This window comes from Pleurodeles waltl, chromosome 11 (genome assembly GCF_031143425.1).
Source record: "Pleurodeles waltl isolate 20211129_DDA chromosome 11, aPleWal1.hap1.20221129, whole genome shotgun sequence".
NCBI lineage: Eukaryota > Metazoa > Chordata > Amphibia > Caudata > Salamandridae > Pleurodeles > Pleurodeles waltl.
In genome coordinates, this window is record NC_090450.1 from 879,942,632 (window position 1) to 879,961,278 (window position 18,647).

At 47.2% G+C, this 18,647-nt stretch overlaps 1 protein-coding gene across 7 annotated transcripts in view; it reads right to left on the minus strand.

Annotated features, from left to right (window-relative positions):
* ACACB (acetyl-CoA carboxylase beta) overlaps positions 1 to 18,647 on the minus strand; it is a 1,528,264-nt gene that overhangs the window by 627,872 nt on the left and 881,745 nt on the right. For all 7 annotated transcript variants that reach the window (XM_069214760.1, XM_069214756.1, XM_069214757.1 and 4 more), the window contains one exon: positions 11,269 to 11,376. In XM_069214760.1, coding sequence (XP_069070861.1) covers positions 11,269 to 11,376 — 108 coding nt within the window. The remainder of the gene's footprint in view (positions 1 to 11,268; positions 11,377 to 18,647) is intronic.

An 18,647-nucleotide genomic window follows, 5' to 3' on the forward strand; every position in this document is an offset into this window, starting at 1 on the left:
TACTCCTTTTGTTGTGTCTATTATGGCTCCTGGTATTGTTGTACCTTGCACGGCAGAATGTTGGATTTCGTGAAGTTGACGGTGAACCCTAGTTTGAAGAGGGTTTGTATGATCTGATTTGTGTGATTTGAGCACTCTATTAACGAATGGGCCTTGATTAGCCAGTCGTCTAGATATGGGAACACATGTATTTGCTGCCTTCTGATGTGTGCAGCGACTACCGCTAGACATTTGGTAAAGACTCTTGGTGCGGTTGTTAATCCGAAAGGCAGTACCTTGAATTGGTAATGTATTCCTTTGAATACAAACCTTAGGTATTTCCTGTGCGATGGGTGTATTGGTATATGGAAATACGCGTCCTTGAGGTCTAAAGTTGACATGTAGTCGTGTAGTTTTAGCAATGGTAATACTTCTTGTAGTGTGACCATGTGAAAGTGGTCTGATTTGATGAATGTGTTCACTATTCTGAGGTCTAGGATTGGTCTCAGCGTTTTGTCCTTCTTTGGTATCAGAAAGTACAGTGAGTAAACTCCTGTGTTTATTTGTGTGTTTGGCACTAATTCGATTGCATTCTTTTGCAATAGTGCCTGCACTTCTATCTCCAGGAGATTGGAATGATGTTTTGTCAAATTTTGTGCTTTTGGTGGTACGTTTGGAGGGAATTGTAGAAATTCTATGCAATAACCATGTTGGATAATTGCTAGAACCCAAGTGTCTGTAGTGATTTCCTCCCATGCTTTGTAATAATGACTTATTCTTCCCCCCACTGGTGTTGTGTGGAGGGGATGAGTGACATGTGAGTCACTGCTTAGAAGTAGGGGTTTTGGGGCTTTGAAATTTTCCTCTATTTCTAGGGAATTGCCCTCCTCTATATTGTCCCCGAAAACCTCCTCTGTACTGTCCCTGGTAACTGGACGGTGTTGCCTGTGAGGTGCTGGCTTGTGTGCTCTGACCCCGAAACCCCCCTCTAAAGGGTGTTTTACGGAATGTGCTGTAATTCCCTCTGCTCTGCGGGGAGTAGAGTGCGCCCATGGCTTTAGCAGTGTCCGTGTCTTTTTTTAGTTTCTCAATCGCTGTATCCACTTCTGGACCGAACAGTTATTTTTCGTTAAAAGGCATATTGAGAACTGCTTGCTGAATCTCTGGTTTAAATCCAGACGTTCGGAGCCATGCATGCCTTCTGATAGTTACAGATGTATTAATTGTCCGTGCAGCTGTATCTGCAGCGTCCATGGAGGAGCGGATTTGGTTGTTGGAAATGGTCTGTCCCTCCTCAACCACTTGTTTTGCCCTATTTTGTAGGTCCTTGGGCAGATGGTCAATGAGATGTTGCATCTCATCCCAATGGGCTCTGTCATAGCGCGCAAGTAGTGCCTGGGAGTTAGCGATGCGCCACTGGTTTGCAGCTTGTGCTGCGACTCTCTTACCAGCTGCATCGAACTTGCGGCTTTCTTTATCTGGGGGTGGTGCATCTCCAGATGTGTGGGAGTTGGCCCTTTTCCTAGCTGCTCCTACAACGACAGAGTCTGGTGGCAGCTGTGTAGTGATGAAAGCCGGGTCTGTAGGAGGCGCCTTATACTTTTTTTCCACTCTTGGTGTGATTGCCCTACTTTTGACCGGCTCCTTAAAGATTTCTTTTGCGTGCCTGAGCATACCAGGGAGCATAGGCAGGCTTTGGTAGGAGCTGTGGGTGGAGGAGAGTGTGTTGAATAAAAAGTCATCCTCGAATTGTTCTGAGTGGAGGCTTACATTGTGAAATTGTGCTGCTCTAGCCACCACTTGAGAATACGCAGTGCTGTCCTCTGGTGGAGATGGCTTCGTAGGGTATGCCTCCGGACTGTTATCTGACACCTGGGCGTCGTATAAGTCCCATGCGTCTTGATCTTGGTCACCCTGGCTCATGGTGGTGTGAGCTGGGGAATGTGATGGAGTTTGTGCTGGTGAGACGTTAATCACAGGTGGAGGAGAGGGTGGTGGGGTAACTTTTTTCACCACTTTTGTTTGTGGTGTTTGTTCAGTTTGGAACTCCAATCTTCTCTTTCTTCTAATAGGGGGAAGGGTGCTTATTTTTCCTGTCCCCTGCTGTATGAAAATACGCTTTTGCGTATGGTCTACATCAGTTGAGTGTAGCTCTTCCTCAAACCTATGCTTTTGCATTTGGGAGGTTAGCGAGTGCTCTTCTGTATAAGAGCCTGAAACTGGGTCGGTTGCAGTTTGTTTTGGCACCGAAACCCTGTCTGCATCTTTTTTCGGCTCAGAGGTGACTTTTTTCTTTTTCGGGCCGAAACCTCTCGGCGTCGATCTTCTTCGGTGCCGCTGTCTCGGCGTCGAGCCGTGTCTGCACCGGTATCTCGGTGTCGATGCTTGTCTCCAGCACTTTCTCGGTCCCGAGAAGGCTACGTGCCGGTGTCTCGACCGGAGTCGGACGATCTCGGCACTGTTTGGGCCTTTTTCGGTGCCGACGGTCGGTCACCGAATTTATGGGTCGAGCCATGGCCTGGTGGCAGTGGCGTCCCCTGGGCCTTGTAAATCTTCTTCTGAGTGGTTTTCGACATCTTACTCACGGTTTGTGTATCGTCGAATCCTTCGGAGTCCGATTCTTGGATCGAAAAGGTTCCCTCCTCTTCTTGTTCCTCGAACTCCCGGTGGGCTGTCGGCGCGGACGCCATCTGAAGTCTTCTGGCTCGACGGTCTCGGAGTGTTTTTCGGGACCGGAACGCACGACAGGCCTCGCAGGTGTCTTCACTGTGCTCAGGTGACAGGCACAGGTTGCAGACCAAGTGTTGGTCTGTATAGGGGTATTTATTGTGGCATTTGGGACAGAAACGGAACGGGGTCCGTTCCATCGGCGTTCTTCTGCACGCGGTCGGGCCGACCAGGCCCCGACGGGGGATTGAAAAAATTACCCTGAAGGGCACCGGGAGCTCTTCGATCTTAGGCGCGGTGTTGAATCTAACTACGCCGATCCCGAACGCAACAATACCGACGAAAATCTTCCGAAATTAGCTATCTTTCCGTTCCGAAACTCGGAGCGACAGGAACACGTCCGAACCCGATGGCGGAAAAAAAACAATCGAAGATGGAGTCGACGCCCATGCGCAATGGAGACAAAAGGAGGAGTCACTCGGTCCCGTGACTCGAAAGACTTCTTCGAAGAAAAACAACTTGTAACACTCCAGCCCAACACCAGATGGCGAGCTATGCAAAACATGCGTATCTACAGCGACAGATGCAATCGAACCAGACGTTTCTGTGCACCATGCCACAAGTTTCTTCCAATGACAGGAGAATACCGTTTCAGTGGAGGGACATCTGGCTGCCAAGATAATGTTACAGACTTTGGCCAGAAGGTCAAAAGCTGTCAACTGCTGCAGCTCAGTCTCCATGCAAGTAGGCAGAGACTGGACAGGTTCGGGTGGAGAACCCTCCTCTGTTGCTGTGACAGAAGATCCTCCCAAAGGGGCAGCCTGATCAGAGGACAAATGACCGTACTCAATGGTAGGGGATACCAGACTCTCTGCGCCCAGTCCGGAGCCACAATGATTATTTGGGCCTGGACGTTCTTGATCTTCTTGAGAACTCTAGGCAGTAGTGGTATGGGCGGAAAGGCGTATAGGAGACCAGAGCTCCACTCCAGATAAAAAGCATTGCTGAGTGAGTGCCGCCTTGAAAGATTCAACATGCAATACTGCTGATATTGCGCGTTCTCTGCAGAGCCAAACACTGCTGAAAGAGACCTTGTGCCACCTCCGTATGGAGACCTCATTCATGATCAATCAATCGTTGTTGGCTGAGTTTGTCCGCTTTGATTTTCAGAGAGCCTGCTGGTTGTTGAACCACCAGGGAAATGCCCTGCTGTTCTAGCCACATTCAGAGGTGCAGAACCGCTTGACAAAAAATCCATAACCCCACCCTGCTTGTTGCAGTACCACATGGCGGTGAACACCAGCACTACCTTCCCTTTGACAAAGGAAAGAAATGCTTTCAATGCTAGTCTGGTTGCCCAGAGCTTCAACACGTTGATGTGGAGTCCGGACTCCACCAGAGACCAGATGCCTCTGATCTCTGCCTCTCCCAGGTGACTGCCCCATTCAGGAGTGACATATATGTCACTACTGTCAGATCTGGTTGGAGATAGGATATGGATCTGCCTCTGACCCAATCACGGTTCGCTAGCCCCCACTGCAGATCTCACACAGTTCCATCCGAGATCTGGACCATGCCAGGAGAGATTCCCCTAATGCTGCACCCACTGAAACTTTAGGTCCCACTGCAGAGCCTGCATATGCCACCTGGCATGCATCACCAACAGGATGCATGAGGTCCATCAGCTTCTGAATCTTTCTTACCGAAATTCAGGATAAAGTCTGAAACATCGGTATCATAGTCTGAATATCCTGAACTCACTGCTTAGGAGGATAAACCCAAAACTGCACTGTGTCCAGAACAGCTCCAATGAAAGGGAGCATCGGCGAGGGAGTCAGGTCCGACTTCGGCATGTTTATAATGAACCCTAGCGAATGCAGGAGGTCCGCCGTAGTCTGGAGGTGGAAGTCGACAGCCTGAGCGAGCCCACCTTCAACAGCCAGTCGTCAAGATAGGGGAAGACTGAAACCCCTGATTTGTACAGAAGAGCTGCAACCACAGATATTACCCTTGGTGAACACTCGAGGGGAGCTTGTAAGGCCAAAAAGAAGCACTGTGAACTGAAAGTGCTCGTGGCCCACCGTGAACCGCAATTAACATCTGTGTGCAGGCAGGATGGGAATGTGAAAGTAAGAATCCTGCAAGCCCAACGCTACCATCCAGTATCCTCGGTTCATGGCAGATAGAACCTGAGATAAAGTGAACATTTTGAACTTCTCCTTCTTGAGGAAGAGATTGAGGGACCAGAGGACTGGGATAGGGCGGGGGCCATTGTCCTTTTTGGGCACCATAAAGTAGCAGGAATGACAACCACTACCTACTTCTGGCACAGGGACCCTCTCTATGGCTTCCTTGTCCAAGAGAGCCGTAGGCTCTTTGGGGAGAAGTGTCAGGTGATCCTCCTTCATCCGATCGTAGGATGGTGGCATAGATGGAGTAGTAGTCTTGAAGGGGAGGGTGTAGCCTCTTCGGACTATTTCAAAGCCCACCTGTCTGACTTGACGGACTGCCAGTAGAGCAGGTGATGGCGAATCCTGCCCCTGAATGGTCTCTGGCGGGGAATCGTCAGGCTAGGAAGGTTTAGTGGCAGCTGCTGGAGGGTAGGCTTACCGGATCGCTGGCTCCCTGATCCATGAGGATGGTGGATCCCACGTCCCAGGCCACACAGAGTCCGGGTACCATATGTGGCACGGTGACTGGAGGAGAACGGATGTAGTGGGGTGCCCCTTTCGTAGTAACAAAAGGGGCAAAAAGCAGACATGGGGAGTCAAGGGGCAGCTGCAAGGCCCAAGAACCTGGGCGTAGCATGAGAATCCTTGAAGCACTCGAGCGCTGAGTCTGCTTTGTCCCCGAAGAGACGGGTGCCATCAAAGGGCATTTCCATAAGGGTAGATAGGACATCCCCCGAAAAGCCAGACGTCCTCAACCAGACGTTAATGCAACCACTCCGCCTAGTGAAACAGTTGTGTCCGTCTCACAGCGGACCGTGAACTTTGCTGCGTCCAAAAGCTTGAGAGACTACAGACCAGGCCTCCTCCAGGACCTGTGGCAGCACTTGGATATAATGGCCCAAAAGGCATGCAGTGTTCACAGACCGCAATGCGAGGCTGGAGGAAGAAAACATCTTCTTTCCAAGTTGGTCCAGCCTCTTGGATTCCACCATGGGATAGGATGCTTCCTCCTCCGTAGCCACGGTACGGAGAGAAAGCATGCCAGTGTCTGGGGAAGTATCCGGACCACTGGCTTCACCCAGGTCCATCCGCCAGTCCATAGGACCTTGAGGTGGAATTCTAAATGGTTCAACAACCCGTCCCACTCCTCCCTGTGCCCTAACCCATAAGAATAAGGGTCAGGATCCGAGATAGGGGGCAAGGCCCCCGTCGAAGTCTGAATAGGCGTTGATGATACAGATCCAGCTCCGTGTCAGAGTCGGCAAAGGGGATGAGGTCGGAAGTCACACATTCATGGGCAGCATCGGGAGTGTCAATGTCAGACCCAGCATCTGGGAAGGTCGAGGTGGAATATCCGATGCCAGTTCAGATCCAGGAATGAATCCATGGGTGCCCCCATCCCGAGGCTAAAGCTGCCTGTGCGGAACCCGAGGGGGCCACTTCCAACCCCTCGGGCCCGAGGGCGCTCCAGCGCAATCAGACTGCCCAAAAATGAGGAGCATGGCCTCATGAAACTTCTGAGTTAAGCAGGGATCGGTACACCTCCCGGAAAATCAGGGAGGTGCAGAGCCGTTCCAGAGGCAGACTCCGAGAATGGGAGCCTTGAAGGACAACGCTCCCTTCCGCTAGTCTCGTCAGTCAATGGACAGTGTGATGTCGAAGAACATTTGTTCTTCTTCCAACTTCTTCTTGTGCCTTGAATAACCCAATCGTCCCAAGGACTTGGAGTGGGACGACGAAGAGGGAGGGCCACCTGCTGGTCACTCCTGCATTGGTAGGTGTTCCTCTCGGTCCTAGGGGCTGCTGGTGCATTGCTTGGTCCAGGCGTCATGTTCCTTTGTTACCAGGCAGTCAGGGTCAGGAGGAGCCTCTGGATCCTCTCTCCAGGCGTCGCTGTGGGGGTGCAGGGTGGGTCGACTCAGGTTGTCCATGTTCTTGGAGTCACCCGAGAGTCCTCTCTGCAATGTCTGTTGTCCTGAACTCGAGCCGGGGGCGTCGGGTGCAGAGCGTGAAGACTCACGCTTCTGGCGGGAATTGAGTCTCTTTAAGATTGCTCCTTTCTTACAATTTTGTTGCTGTTTCTGGACAGAGCCGCTGTCCTCAGGAGGTTCTTGGTCCTTTAGGTGCAGGTCAGTCCTCTGAGTCCGCAGAGGTCGCTGGTCACTGTTGGATGCGTTGCTGTGCAGGTTCTTTGAGCCTGGAGACAGGCCAGTAGGGCTGGGGCCAAGTCAGTTGTCGTCTCCATCATCTCTGCTGGGCTTTCAGGTCAGCAGTCCTTGTTGTAGGTTGCAGAAATCTGATTTCCTGGGTTCAGGGTCACCCCTAAATACTCAATTTAGGGGTTTGTTTAGGTCTGGGGGACAGTAGCCAATGGCTACTGCTCCTGAGGGGAGGGGGGCACATCCCTATTCCTTTGGGGGAATCCTTTGGGGGAATCCTCCAAAACAAGATGGAGGATTTCTTAAGGCAAGGGTCACCTCAGCTCAGGACACCTTAGGGGCTGTCCTGACTGGTGAGTGACTCCTCCTTGTTTTTCCTCATTATCTCCTCCGAACTTGCTGCCAAAAGTGGGGGCTCTGCCCGGAGGGGCGGGCATCTCCACTAGCTACCATGTCAACGGCTCCATCCCTAACACACCGCTAAATTTAGTATTTAGGGGCAACCCTGAACCCAGGAAATCGGATTCCTGATGACCTACAAAGAAGAAGGACTGCCTAGCTGAAAAAGCCCGTAGAGAAGAAGGAAGACAACAACTGCTTTGGCTCCAGCCCTACAGGCCTGTGTCCAACTTCAGAGAAAGTGCACCAGCGACGCATCCTGCGGGCCCAGCGACTTCTGCCAACTCAGAGGACTGCCCTGCATCTAAGAAGGATCAAGAACTCCTGTGACAGCGGATCTGTTTGACCAAGAAAGAAGAAACCATCTTTAAAGGGACTCTCACCTCACTCCAGAAGCGTTAGTCCCCACCACTCTGCACCCAACACCTCTGGCCTGTGTCCAGGTAAACCAATGACCCAGAGAGGACCCCAGGCGAATCTGACAATGTGTCCACCCTGGGCTGACCTGTCTGTACCCCCACTATGACACCTGCAGATGGAATCCCGAGGACCCCCATGACAGCGACTGCCCGGGACGAAGATATCAGACGCCTGGAGAAGCACTGCACCTGCAGCCCCCAGGCCCATGAGAAACTGACCACTGGTGCAGCAGTGACCAGCAGGTGGCCCTCACCCTTGCCCAGTCGGTGGCTTGCCCAAGAAGCACACCTGTTCCCTGCCTGCAACATCAGAGTGACCCCGGGGTCCCTCCATTGAATAATATTGCAAACCCGATGCCCTGTTTGCCCACTTCACCCAGCCGCCTATGTGCCCCCAAGGGTGTGTTTTGTGTGCCTACTTGTTGCCCCTCAGTGCTCTACTGAACACCCCTGGTCTGCTCCCCGAGAATGTGGGTACTTACCTGCTAGCAGATCAGGACCGGAGCACCTCCTGTCTCCATAGGTGCCCATGTTACTTTGGCTCCTCTTTGACCTCTGCACCTCACCGGCCCTTTGTTACTGGTGCTGAGTGTTTGGGGATGACTTGAACCCCCAACGGTGGGCTACCTATGCCCCGGATACTGAACTTGTAAATGCTTTACTTACCATATTAATAAACCTGTACTGACCTCCCCCAGGAACTGTTGAATTTTGCACTGTGTCCACTTTTAAAATAGCTTATTGCCATGTTATGAAAAACTGTGTACATTACTGTTTTGGTTCAAAGTTCTAACTATACCAAGTACCTCACATTCAATGTACTTACCTGCAAATTGAATCTTGTGGTTCTAAAATAAATTAAGAGCATATTTTTCTATATAAAAACCTATTGGCCTGGAGTTAAGTCATTGAGTTTGTGTTCTCATTTATTGCTTGAGTGTGTAAAACAAATGCTTAACACTGTCCTCTGATAAGCCTAACTGCTCGACCACACTACCACAAATAGAGCTTGCCTCTGTCAAGCCTGTTGGGGAGCCCCTGGACTCTGTGCACACTATCTCTCACTTTGAGATAGTATATACAGAGCCAGCTTCCTACAATTATGAACAGTAATATGAGTTTCCAATTATACGTGGCCCACAATCTTGCATATGGATGTAGCCCCAAAATAGGCAAAAAGGGCAAATGAACAAAGCCCTTTCAAAATCACAGTGTGACTTAGGGAAACACAGGGTTTGCCACCACAAAAACACTTCTTACAATATTCAAAATACCTTTTACAAGTCGTAAAATTCTTTCCAACTCGTAAACGGATTTTGCGACTTTTGAGTCACAAAAGGAGATGACGGCATTGATAGTCCAGGGATGAATACAGGCCAGTGTCTGGGGAAGTATCAGGTTCAGTGACAAGCAAGTCATGTATAAGTTGCCATCATCATAATGAGATGGTAAATAATCCCCTGCATCACCAAAGGCTGGATAGCTCTGGCAAGAGTCTGAATCGAAAGCTGTTGGAATGCTTAAGTGTGGCTCCTAGGCAAAAGCATGATTGTTTAACAATCAGAATGGACTGGAGTTGGGTGTATCAGTATGACCTGAGGACACAACTTTGGTAGGGCTTGAGACAGATTTGGCAGAACTAGGACAAATCCTTTTTGAACTGCTTGTGCTTCTGCTTAGGTTTCAACTTACTAAACAACTTGGACCATTACGTCAACCTGTCGCATGAGTATCCTCGAGAGTGGAATAGACCCACACTCTCGACTTCGAGTATGAACAGGACTTACAAATTTTAATTCAGTGTTCAGCAATGTACAGCTTTCTCGTCTCGAATTACCTTCAGGTATACAAGGGTGCACTACTTAAAGGACTTGGAGTCATACACCAAACCCGAGCACCAGAAGCACACCTCATGGGGATCTGTCAGACAATTGTTTGAGACTGTCCCTACAAGGCTTTAACCATGTAGTTTAAGGAGGGGACATAGCGTTTGCACATTGGTAAAATAAATTTAGAGAAAAAGCTTGTCAAATACAAGGAAAAGTAAGGTGCAAGCTCTAGATCAGTGTATTGGTGGCACAGAAAGAAAATAACTGATGTCACTGTGTAGGGGTGGAATTATATTCAGATCTGCTTGCCACTTTCAAAGAGGTACAATGCCAACCAAGATCTGGGCAACACCACCTACCGGCACTCATGAGCATGGTTATTAAATCTTTCGAATCATGTCTGGTGCCTGGGGATATTTATCAAGGTGAGGAGTCTGCAGTTATAGGTATCTATCAGAAAGCGCACGCGCACACACACACACACACACACAAAATGGGGATGGCGGTAATGGTGATAATGATAAATCGAAATAAAGGTAGTGGTGTGTAATGGTGAAGAAAGTGGTGGTAACAGTGATGTGGCAATGGTGATTGTGGCAATGAAAATGGGGGCAACAGCCATGTTTATGGTGTTAATGGCAAATGCTGGGGTGGTAATGGTAATGATACTAGTGGTAGTGGAGGTATGTACAGAATGGAGGATTGGTAAATAACTGAATGGGTGATGATTAAGTATACTTTTTAGAAGTAAAATAGTCCCTTATGCAGTGTAATGGAAATATTTACAGGAGACAGACTGACGCATCAATCAGCTAATAACATGCAGTGAAAAAAACTGTTAAAGAGCTAAAGAATACGCTACATATAAATTTTAAAAAATGATTAACAAATGGTCTGCCTACTGTCTTAGAGGACTGTAGCCAGATCTAAAAACAAGCCACCTCTAAGTTTGCAAAAAGCAGAATGCTGAAGAGACTGTCAGAGATGAACAGGCTACACAACCTGATTCTGCAATTTAGTAAACCTATCCTCAGAGGTCGTAAAAACACAAGATTAAAATAAAAGTAAAGTGTCTAAATACTGCAGAGGCTGGGTTATGAGTTTGTGGTTGAACCTGCAAAGCTTATGTTCTTCTTCACTTTTTCTGATCATGTGAGATTCTAGCTACAATATGCACGTTAACTGAAGGAAAGTATTTCCGAATATATCATGCAGGAAGTGATGCATTGTAAAAAATCAACTTCAAATTTTTAAACAAATTACCCCAACAGCAAATGTTAGTGAGCTGCCTCTTTAAGAGGTGAACTACCAATTATAGAAAGGAAACCATTAAAGCATGAGCACATCGAAAAATTTTGAGATCCCTTTGCACCAAACCAAACGAAACATGACTGGCCTGATCCATGCTAGTGCAAAGAAATAATCTTTAGAGGGATGGGTTTGAGTGTAAGGAAAATAACCTTTACTTTTTTAAAACAAATGTTTGTGATTTCTCAGCATGGAAGGTGTAACTCATGTAATATCAGTTATAGGACAATAATGATAACATGTCTATAGCATACTCCTATATAAACAGGCGCTGTGGCCCTTCTTACCAGCAACAATTTATGCACCACTTAAGAGATTAGAAATTCAATATTCTTACCTTTGATTGGGAAAATGCTCCAAACATTGGCACCAGCTCTTCATCTTCCATATGATCACTCGATTTAATAGCTACATTCAAAATGTGAATTGGTTCTTCTCTCATGCTCTGTAAACAGAGGGCTCCAATTAAATTTACAGTTAATATGAATTTAATAGGAACTCAAAAAAATGTATGACATGTTAATTTAAGAAACTACTGGTATGTTGATCAGATACCCACCCAGTGCCACAGAAAATAAACACAGGAATTAATCTCAGGCACACTAGCATAAAACTCACAGTTCTTTATTTGTTACACGAAACATAATTTTGGTTAGTCACTTGTTCTTCTCTGAATCTCTAATCATTCTAAATTGGTTTCAGTCTACACTTAACAGTAGGCTTACTTGTTACAAACAATTACTTAGGTTTCAGCAGATCCTGAAACTGCACTTAAAGTGTAAAACTGAAATGATCAGTCTCAGAATCCAAGTAGCCCCACATATTGCAAAGCCTTCTTTCTGTTTCCCCTCATTCTAAAAGTAATTTACTATATCAGTGACCATGTGAAACAAATTATCCTCCATGCAACAGACTGGATAAACTTATGGACAATTTTAATATCCATACTGCAAGTATCCAGCTGCTAAACAGGGTTTAGGGATTGGGAACCATAACTTTGCCTCCACCACGAATAGAGAATGTGATGTAAGGGGTTACCATATGTGTTGTGACCAGGACAACATCAACAATCGTACATGCCACACCTTGTTGGGGACACAAATCATGGTAGCTTTTTCGTTTCAAAGGCTCTATATAAGTGCATAATTACTGGCTGATGGCACAGAAACATCTTGAACCAGGCTTTAATAAAGGAAATGCCTAGAAAGACCTTTTCTGATTTATACCACGTAGAAAAGATGTAAATTTGGATAGCTACATTAATTAAAAAGGCTAATAAATGTTCCATATATAATGGCTTTACATAGTCCTTTAAAACATTCCTGCTATGCCTAAATGCTGGCTGGCTTCCAGGCATGGCAGTTGTTCTGCTGTGACACGTAGCTTGATTCATTATGGGCACAGCAGCAATCATGAACAACTTTTTTAGATTGCACCTGAGACAGCACATGTCCGCTTGCTTATGAGACATTTTGTTTAAGTACAAGGAGCTTAGAGCATGCCCATTGCTTACGATTGGATAGCTTCATTAATGGTTCCAAGTTGGACTGCGCATACCGGTTTTACTTTCACTTCATTTGCTTTGTTTTCTCTTCCGTGCAGCATACACTAAGGACTTGTTGCTCTTTATCGTGTACTTCCGCTGATCATGCTGAGATTATGGTACTTTTTCAAGGTGAGATGTTTCTCTGTATTTGTACTGTGCTTCTGTTCACTTTGCTCTCCTGTGATTTCCCAGTGACATGCTTCTCTATATGTTTACTATGCTAGAACTGTACCATGATGAGTTTCTTGGTTATGATGTTCTACTTGGTTATCATATCCCATTGTTTCTCTGTTTGTTGTCAAGACACTGCTGTCAGAATTGGCTGTTTTCTGTGAATTACTTTGTTTCGATGCAGCACTCCAATGTTTTTCCCTATAATGTTGCTGTGCTTTGATCCACACAACGATGTAAAATAGAATTGTGATCTCTACTGCTGCTAGATGTTGGTGTTACAATTATATTTCTGTCAATATTAAATTTTGTTATTTGTTTTTTTTTAAACAGAGCACTTCGATTGAGGGATACAGATTAATCGCAGTATATGGTGCACACCTGTAGGCAAGCCACCCTGTACTGAGTCCAGGCAACCCTTGGTGATAGTGTATGAGGTTCTATATTACCAGAGCTCTCAGAGGGGTAGCTGTGGATAGCAGCTAAGGCTTATCCATGAGGGTATAAAGCAGTTGAAAATACCACACAAGTCAGTCAGTGATGACACACAGGAAAGAACCACACCACTGTTAGTAATATATTCTATATTTATTGTAACACATACACACACACTACAACTAACTTTGATATATCTCCTAACCAGAGATATGATCATACAAAAATATACCTATAAAAATGTATGTACAGGCATATTATGACATGCCCCAATTTGGGGAGTGGGGGAGCATATACACAGTAAATGTAATGCGAGAATCACTCCCAATCCAAACTGCTATCCAAGGACACTTAGTACTGGGGAAGCACAGCAACACCCAAGTTAAGTAGATAGGATTCCCCAGGCACCCATGTGCAGAGATGTAACCCCGGGTCAGAGTCCACAGGATAGCATTGGGAAGTTGTTGCAGGAGTTTTTGCGTTCTAGGACCCTTCCCAGAGGACCCAGAGGGAACCCATTGTGACAAGGGAGGTTAGATGGTGTACCCACTAGTGGATACCCAGAACAGTAGAGTACCTAACACCAGGGATCCCAGGTGAAAAGTGGTGAAGTTATGCCAGAACATCCTGTTGAAGCTAATGGGGACCTCAGCTGTCTAGCTGTTGTCATGACATATGGACCAGGTCAGTGGAACCCAGGTGTGGGTTCTTGAAGACACGGACCTAAGGAAAGAGGGAACAGAGACAAACCACCCTCAGGTACCCACCCTTCCAGAAGATGCTTTTCTGTTAGTCTGTGGACAAGGAAGTGTAGCTTTGGAGCCCAGGCAATGCAAGAAGACCCCTGGACTCATCTATGACCTGTCCCATGCCGATCATCACACGGCAGAGGAGTCAGTGGTCAGCAGGACCACCAACAAGCCTTGGCAAATGTATGGAGGCGTTGCACGAGGATTTTGTGGGGACCATCAATGTTCAGGTGACCCAACCTTTGCAGGTAGGTAAGGTCCAGCCCTCAGCAAACACGAGAGCCAGCAGGAAACGATGTAGACCCCAGCAGGACCCACTGGCAGCAGGCATAGGTAGTCCTCAACAGCACAGCAAATAGATGCCCACATCGCAGGAGATGCAGAGGACATCGTTCTTGGAGAGTGCTGGAGACCGGGGCTTCTTGGAGAAAGGACATCTTCGGACTGAAGAGCCAACAAGCCTTGGCAACATCAAACAGACGTGGTGCACAGGGGCTCTGGCCAAGCAGCTCCAGCAAGGGACCACAGACTTCTCAGTTGCGAAGAAGACAGGTCAGGCCTCTGGAGAGCCACAGAACTACCACATATTATAGGACAACAGGATCCACAAACTGGTCGTTGAGGTGCCTGCAGATGGAGGGGAGTGACTCCTCCACTACAAAGGAGATTCATTCTTGCTTTCCTAAGTGCAGGCAGAGCTCCTGTGACTCTGGAGGATGCACGGTCACTGGGGTTGCAGACGTCTTGCAGAACTTGAAAACAAAGTTGCAGTAGGAGCCCTCCCACAGGATACAGTCCTTCGAAGAAAGGCAGCAGTTTTGCTGTCCAGCTTGCAGAAGTGTCTTGCAGCGTAGACTTGCAGATGGTTCCTGAAGTCTTGCAGACAAATCTGGTGTCCCACTCTCAGGGGAGCCCTTAAGTAACCCAGGAAGGGGGTTGGACACCAACTGCTGTGACCCACCAATCGGGGGGAGGGATCAGGGACGTCACCCAGCTGGACTAAGCAGAGCTCTGGGTATTTCCCTAGGGGAGGAGTTGAACAGTGGGGGTGTCCACTACCCTGTCCTTTGTGTGGTTTCGTGCCAGAGCGGGAGCAGAGGGCTCTTGCATTGGAGTAAACCGGTTTATGCAAGGAGGGCACCAAATGTGCCATTCAAAGCAGTCTGATGGTGTTCAGAGGCACCCTCACCCCAGCGACACATATTTCTAAAGAAGAGGTTGTCACACTCCTCCTCTACAGGAGATCCTTTGCTCTGCCTCCCCTGGCCGAGTTAATCTCAGCAGCAGAAGGGCAGAACATTGGGGTCAGCAGCAGCACAAGCTGGCATGCACACCCTGCAAGGCTGTACAGGCAGATATGCGGGATTCCCTGGGGAACTCCCAGGGTACATGGTATGCAACTGGCACTGAATCTGTGTAGTTGCATGATTCCAACGTGTTTGATACCAAACATGCCTAGGTATGGTGAAGCCATGATGTAGTTGGTCATCTTGTGTTGATCAGAGTTCACTACATACCTTAAGATGGCTTCCCCACACTAACAAAGCCCAGATAATGGAGTCTAGGGTTTGTAGGGGCACCTCAGCTAATGCCGGGTACCCTCACACGGAGATCCATGCACCCTGCCCTTGGGCTAAAGGGCTTACGTTAGGGGTGACTTATAGGGTCAGAGTCCAGTGACTGATATAAGGCAAACCTTATATCTGGAGTGAAAGGTGCATGCACCACAGGCTGCAATGGCAGGCCTGTAGTCACTGTTTGCATGGACCCCCGTAGGTGGCACAATACATGCTAAAGCCCATGGGGGGATCCCTGGTGTACCAATGCCCTGGGTACCTAAGTACCATATACTAAGGGCTTACATGGGTGCACCAGTATGCTAATTTTGGGTGTAAAAGTTACTCACCAAATTAATTTAGTGGGGAGAACACTGACACTGGGGTCCTGGTTAGCAGGATCCCAGTGTACTACAGCCTAAACACATTGACATCAGGCAAAAAGTGGGGGTAACTACGTCAGAAAGGTGCTAATTTCCTGCTGCTATAACTACACAGAGAAGTATGCACTTTTGAGCTGAGAATATAATGCACTGTGTATTCACTCAAGATTGCCATCTTGGAACCGATGGCTGCACTTGCTATCAGCTGAAGCATTATCCAAGAGAGCTCTGTTATTTTACAAGAAGCTATAGTGTTCACTTGTTTTGCAAATTTGCAGGTATCACTTTTTGATCATCATTACTTTTTTGTTTTCTTTTACACTTCTTCATTGAGCATCTAAATAGGCATCTGTCTGTTCAACCGTGCACTGCTAATTTCGAGCTGGGTTCTGCATCACAGAACAAGACTGAGTGCAGCCTCTAGGCTTCTGCTGTTTCAGCACAGGACGGCCATGTGTTCAACTGGGTTATAAAATGATCAAGTAGCCATGGTGTTTTTCACTCCAGCGAGCCACCACTGGGAACAACACATCACCATGGATTGACACTTGGGTGGCCTGCTGGACTCGGCCCCTTACCTGCCCCGACAGACCACACCCACAACCTCTGCATCCTCTTGGACAGCAAGATATCTATGCAGGAACAGGTAAACACAGTTTTGTCCACCTGCTTCCAACCCTATGCATGCGCTGCAAGATTTTCAGGTGGCTCCTTATCAACACCAGAATGACCATCACTCAAGCCCTCGTCGCCACAAGCCTTGGACTACAGAAACACTCTGTACGCTCACTGCACACCTCATGAAAAGCCTACAGCCAATGCAAAACTCAGCGGCAAGACTCATCCATGACCCCCCAGAAGGAATCGCATCACCCTGCATCACAAAAAGCTACACTGGCTCCTGATCCAGAAGAGGTGCAAGTCAAGATGGTGACCCATACATACAAAGCCCTGCATAACAAAGAACAAGCATACATTAAACAAATGACCTTCCACCAAATGATCAGACACCTGCAATCTGCCTCCCTTTTCCTTGCTGACACCCATCGGATCCGCCGATCCAACAGCAGAGGTCACGCCTTCTCTCACCTGGTGGCCAAAGCCTGGAAGAGCATTCCCCTGCATCTCAGGAACACCACGTTGATCTGGGAATTAAGGAAAGGACTGAAGACATGGCTGTTCTAATGAACAGAGCACCACGAAGCAGCTAGCAATGCCAGCGCCTTGAAACCCTCATGGGTGATTTGATCACTTTATAAAATCCTGATTGGTTGACTGATTGATTGATTGAATTATCTCATCTTCCCCACTCCTTTTTCTTTTCTGTGTCACACACATGCACTTTCCCCACTCCTTGTTTGTCCCTCTTTACCTTCAATCTCACTGTTTTTCTTGTTCTTCCTTTCCTTTGCTTTCCCTTTCCCCCTATTATCGCCCATATGCCTATTTTGCGTTCTCTCTTCCTCCTAACGCTCTCTCCCTCCAGCTCTTCTGTGCTCTCCCTCCCTTTTCACCCAAGTGCTGGCTACAACATGGTATTTAAAAAAAAAAAAAAAAAAACTTTCATCTATGCTGCACAGCAGCAAAGCTGTTGTACAACATGGATGAAATACTTTTAAGGACAGCTACTCGTGCTGTCAATTTTTGTGAGCGATGTTGTACAGCAGCACCGCTGTTGTGCAAAATAGCAGAAAGTTAGGGAAAAAAGTGTTGCAATGCATAGCGGTGTCCTGCTGTAGCACTTTTTAAAACTTTCAGCCATGTTGCATAGCAGCGGTGTTGTTCTACTACATAGCTAAAAAAAAATATGGACAAAGCCAATAGCTCTCGAAGGCAAGACCTTTTGGATTTGCCATTGCTTGTTTTCATAAACATTTTGAATAATATGGAGTTTCATAGAGGGTGCATGTATGGATCCCCTTTCTTTAGCTGCAATTAGCATGTGAAGACTGTATACTCTAGCAATGTGTGCCCATCAATATAAATTAACATCTACCGTAAGCCAAGTCTTTACATTGTTAGTTGTTTGGGTTCTTTTGACATCAAGAGTGTGAAGGGCTCTTTCTGCAACAGAGTCTGGTTGCAGGAAGAAGACTGGTAGTTCAATGGACTAGTTAATGTGAAATTGTGAATCCACTTTATGGAGAAATTCAGGGCTAGTGGAAGGACTAATTTATCCCTATGAATTTGGAAGAAAGGTTCTTCCAAGGTTAGTGCCTGGAGCTCGCCCACACGCCTGAGTGATGTGATGTGATGGCAACTAAGAAAGCCACTTTCCATGAAAGGAACTGAAGTGGACCTGAATGGAGTGGTTCAAATGGGGGAACCCAGGAGTCTGGTGAGTACAATGTTAAGGTTTCATGATGGTGCATGAGGGACCACAGGCGGAATTACATGTTTAGGACCTTATATGAAAGCTTTAATGACTGAAATTCTGAACAAGGAAATATTTTGTCTGTTCTGTAGATATGCAACTTTTGCTACAAGATGTAGGTGAACATAATTGGGTGCTATAATTGCTTTCTGTAAGTGGAGCAAATAAATGATTTCTTGTACTGTATAATTTATGGGGTCAATGCGTTTAGGTAGGCAGTAGCAAAAAAAACATTTCCACTTTGCAGTATAACAGGCTCTAGTAGACGGGCTTCCCAGAGAATGCCCATACACTCCTCAGGCAAGCCTATGTAGCCAAATTCAATGACTTACAGAGCCATTTTGCAAGATTTAGTGACTTGGGGTCTAGAAGTCGGATTTGTCCTTGATTTTGAGTGAGAAGGTGAGACCTGTTGGGGAGCTTCTCGTGTGGGACTACTGAGAGATCCAGGAGTGTGGTCAACCAAGGCTGGCGTGCCGAAGTGGGAGCCACAAGGATCGTG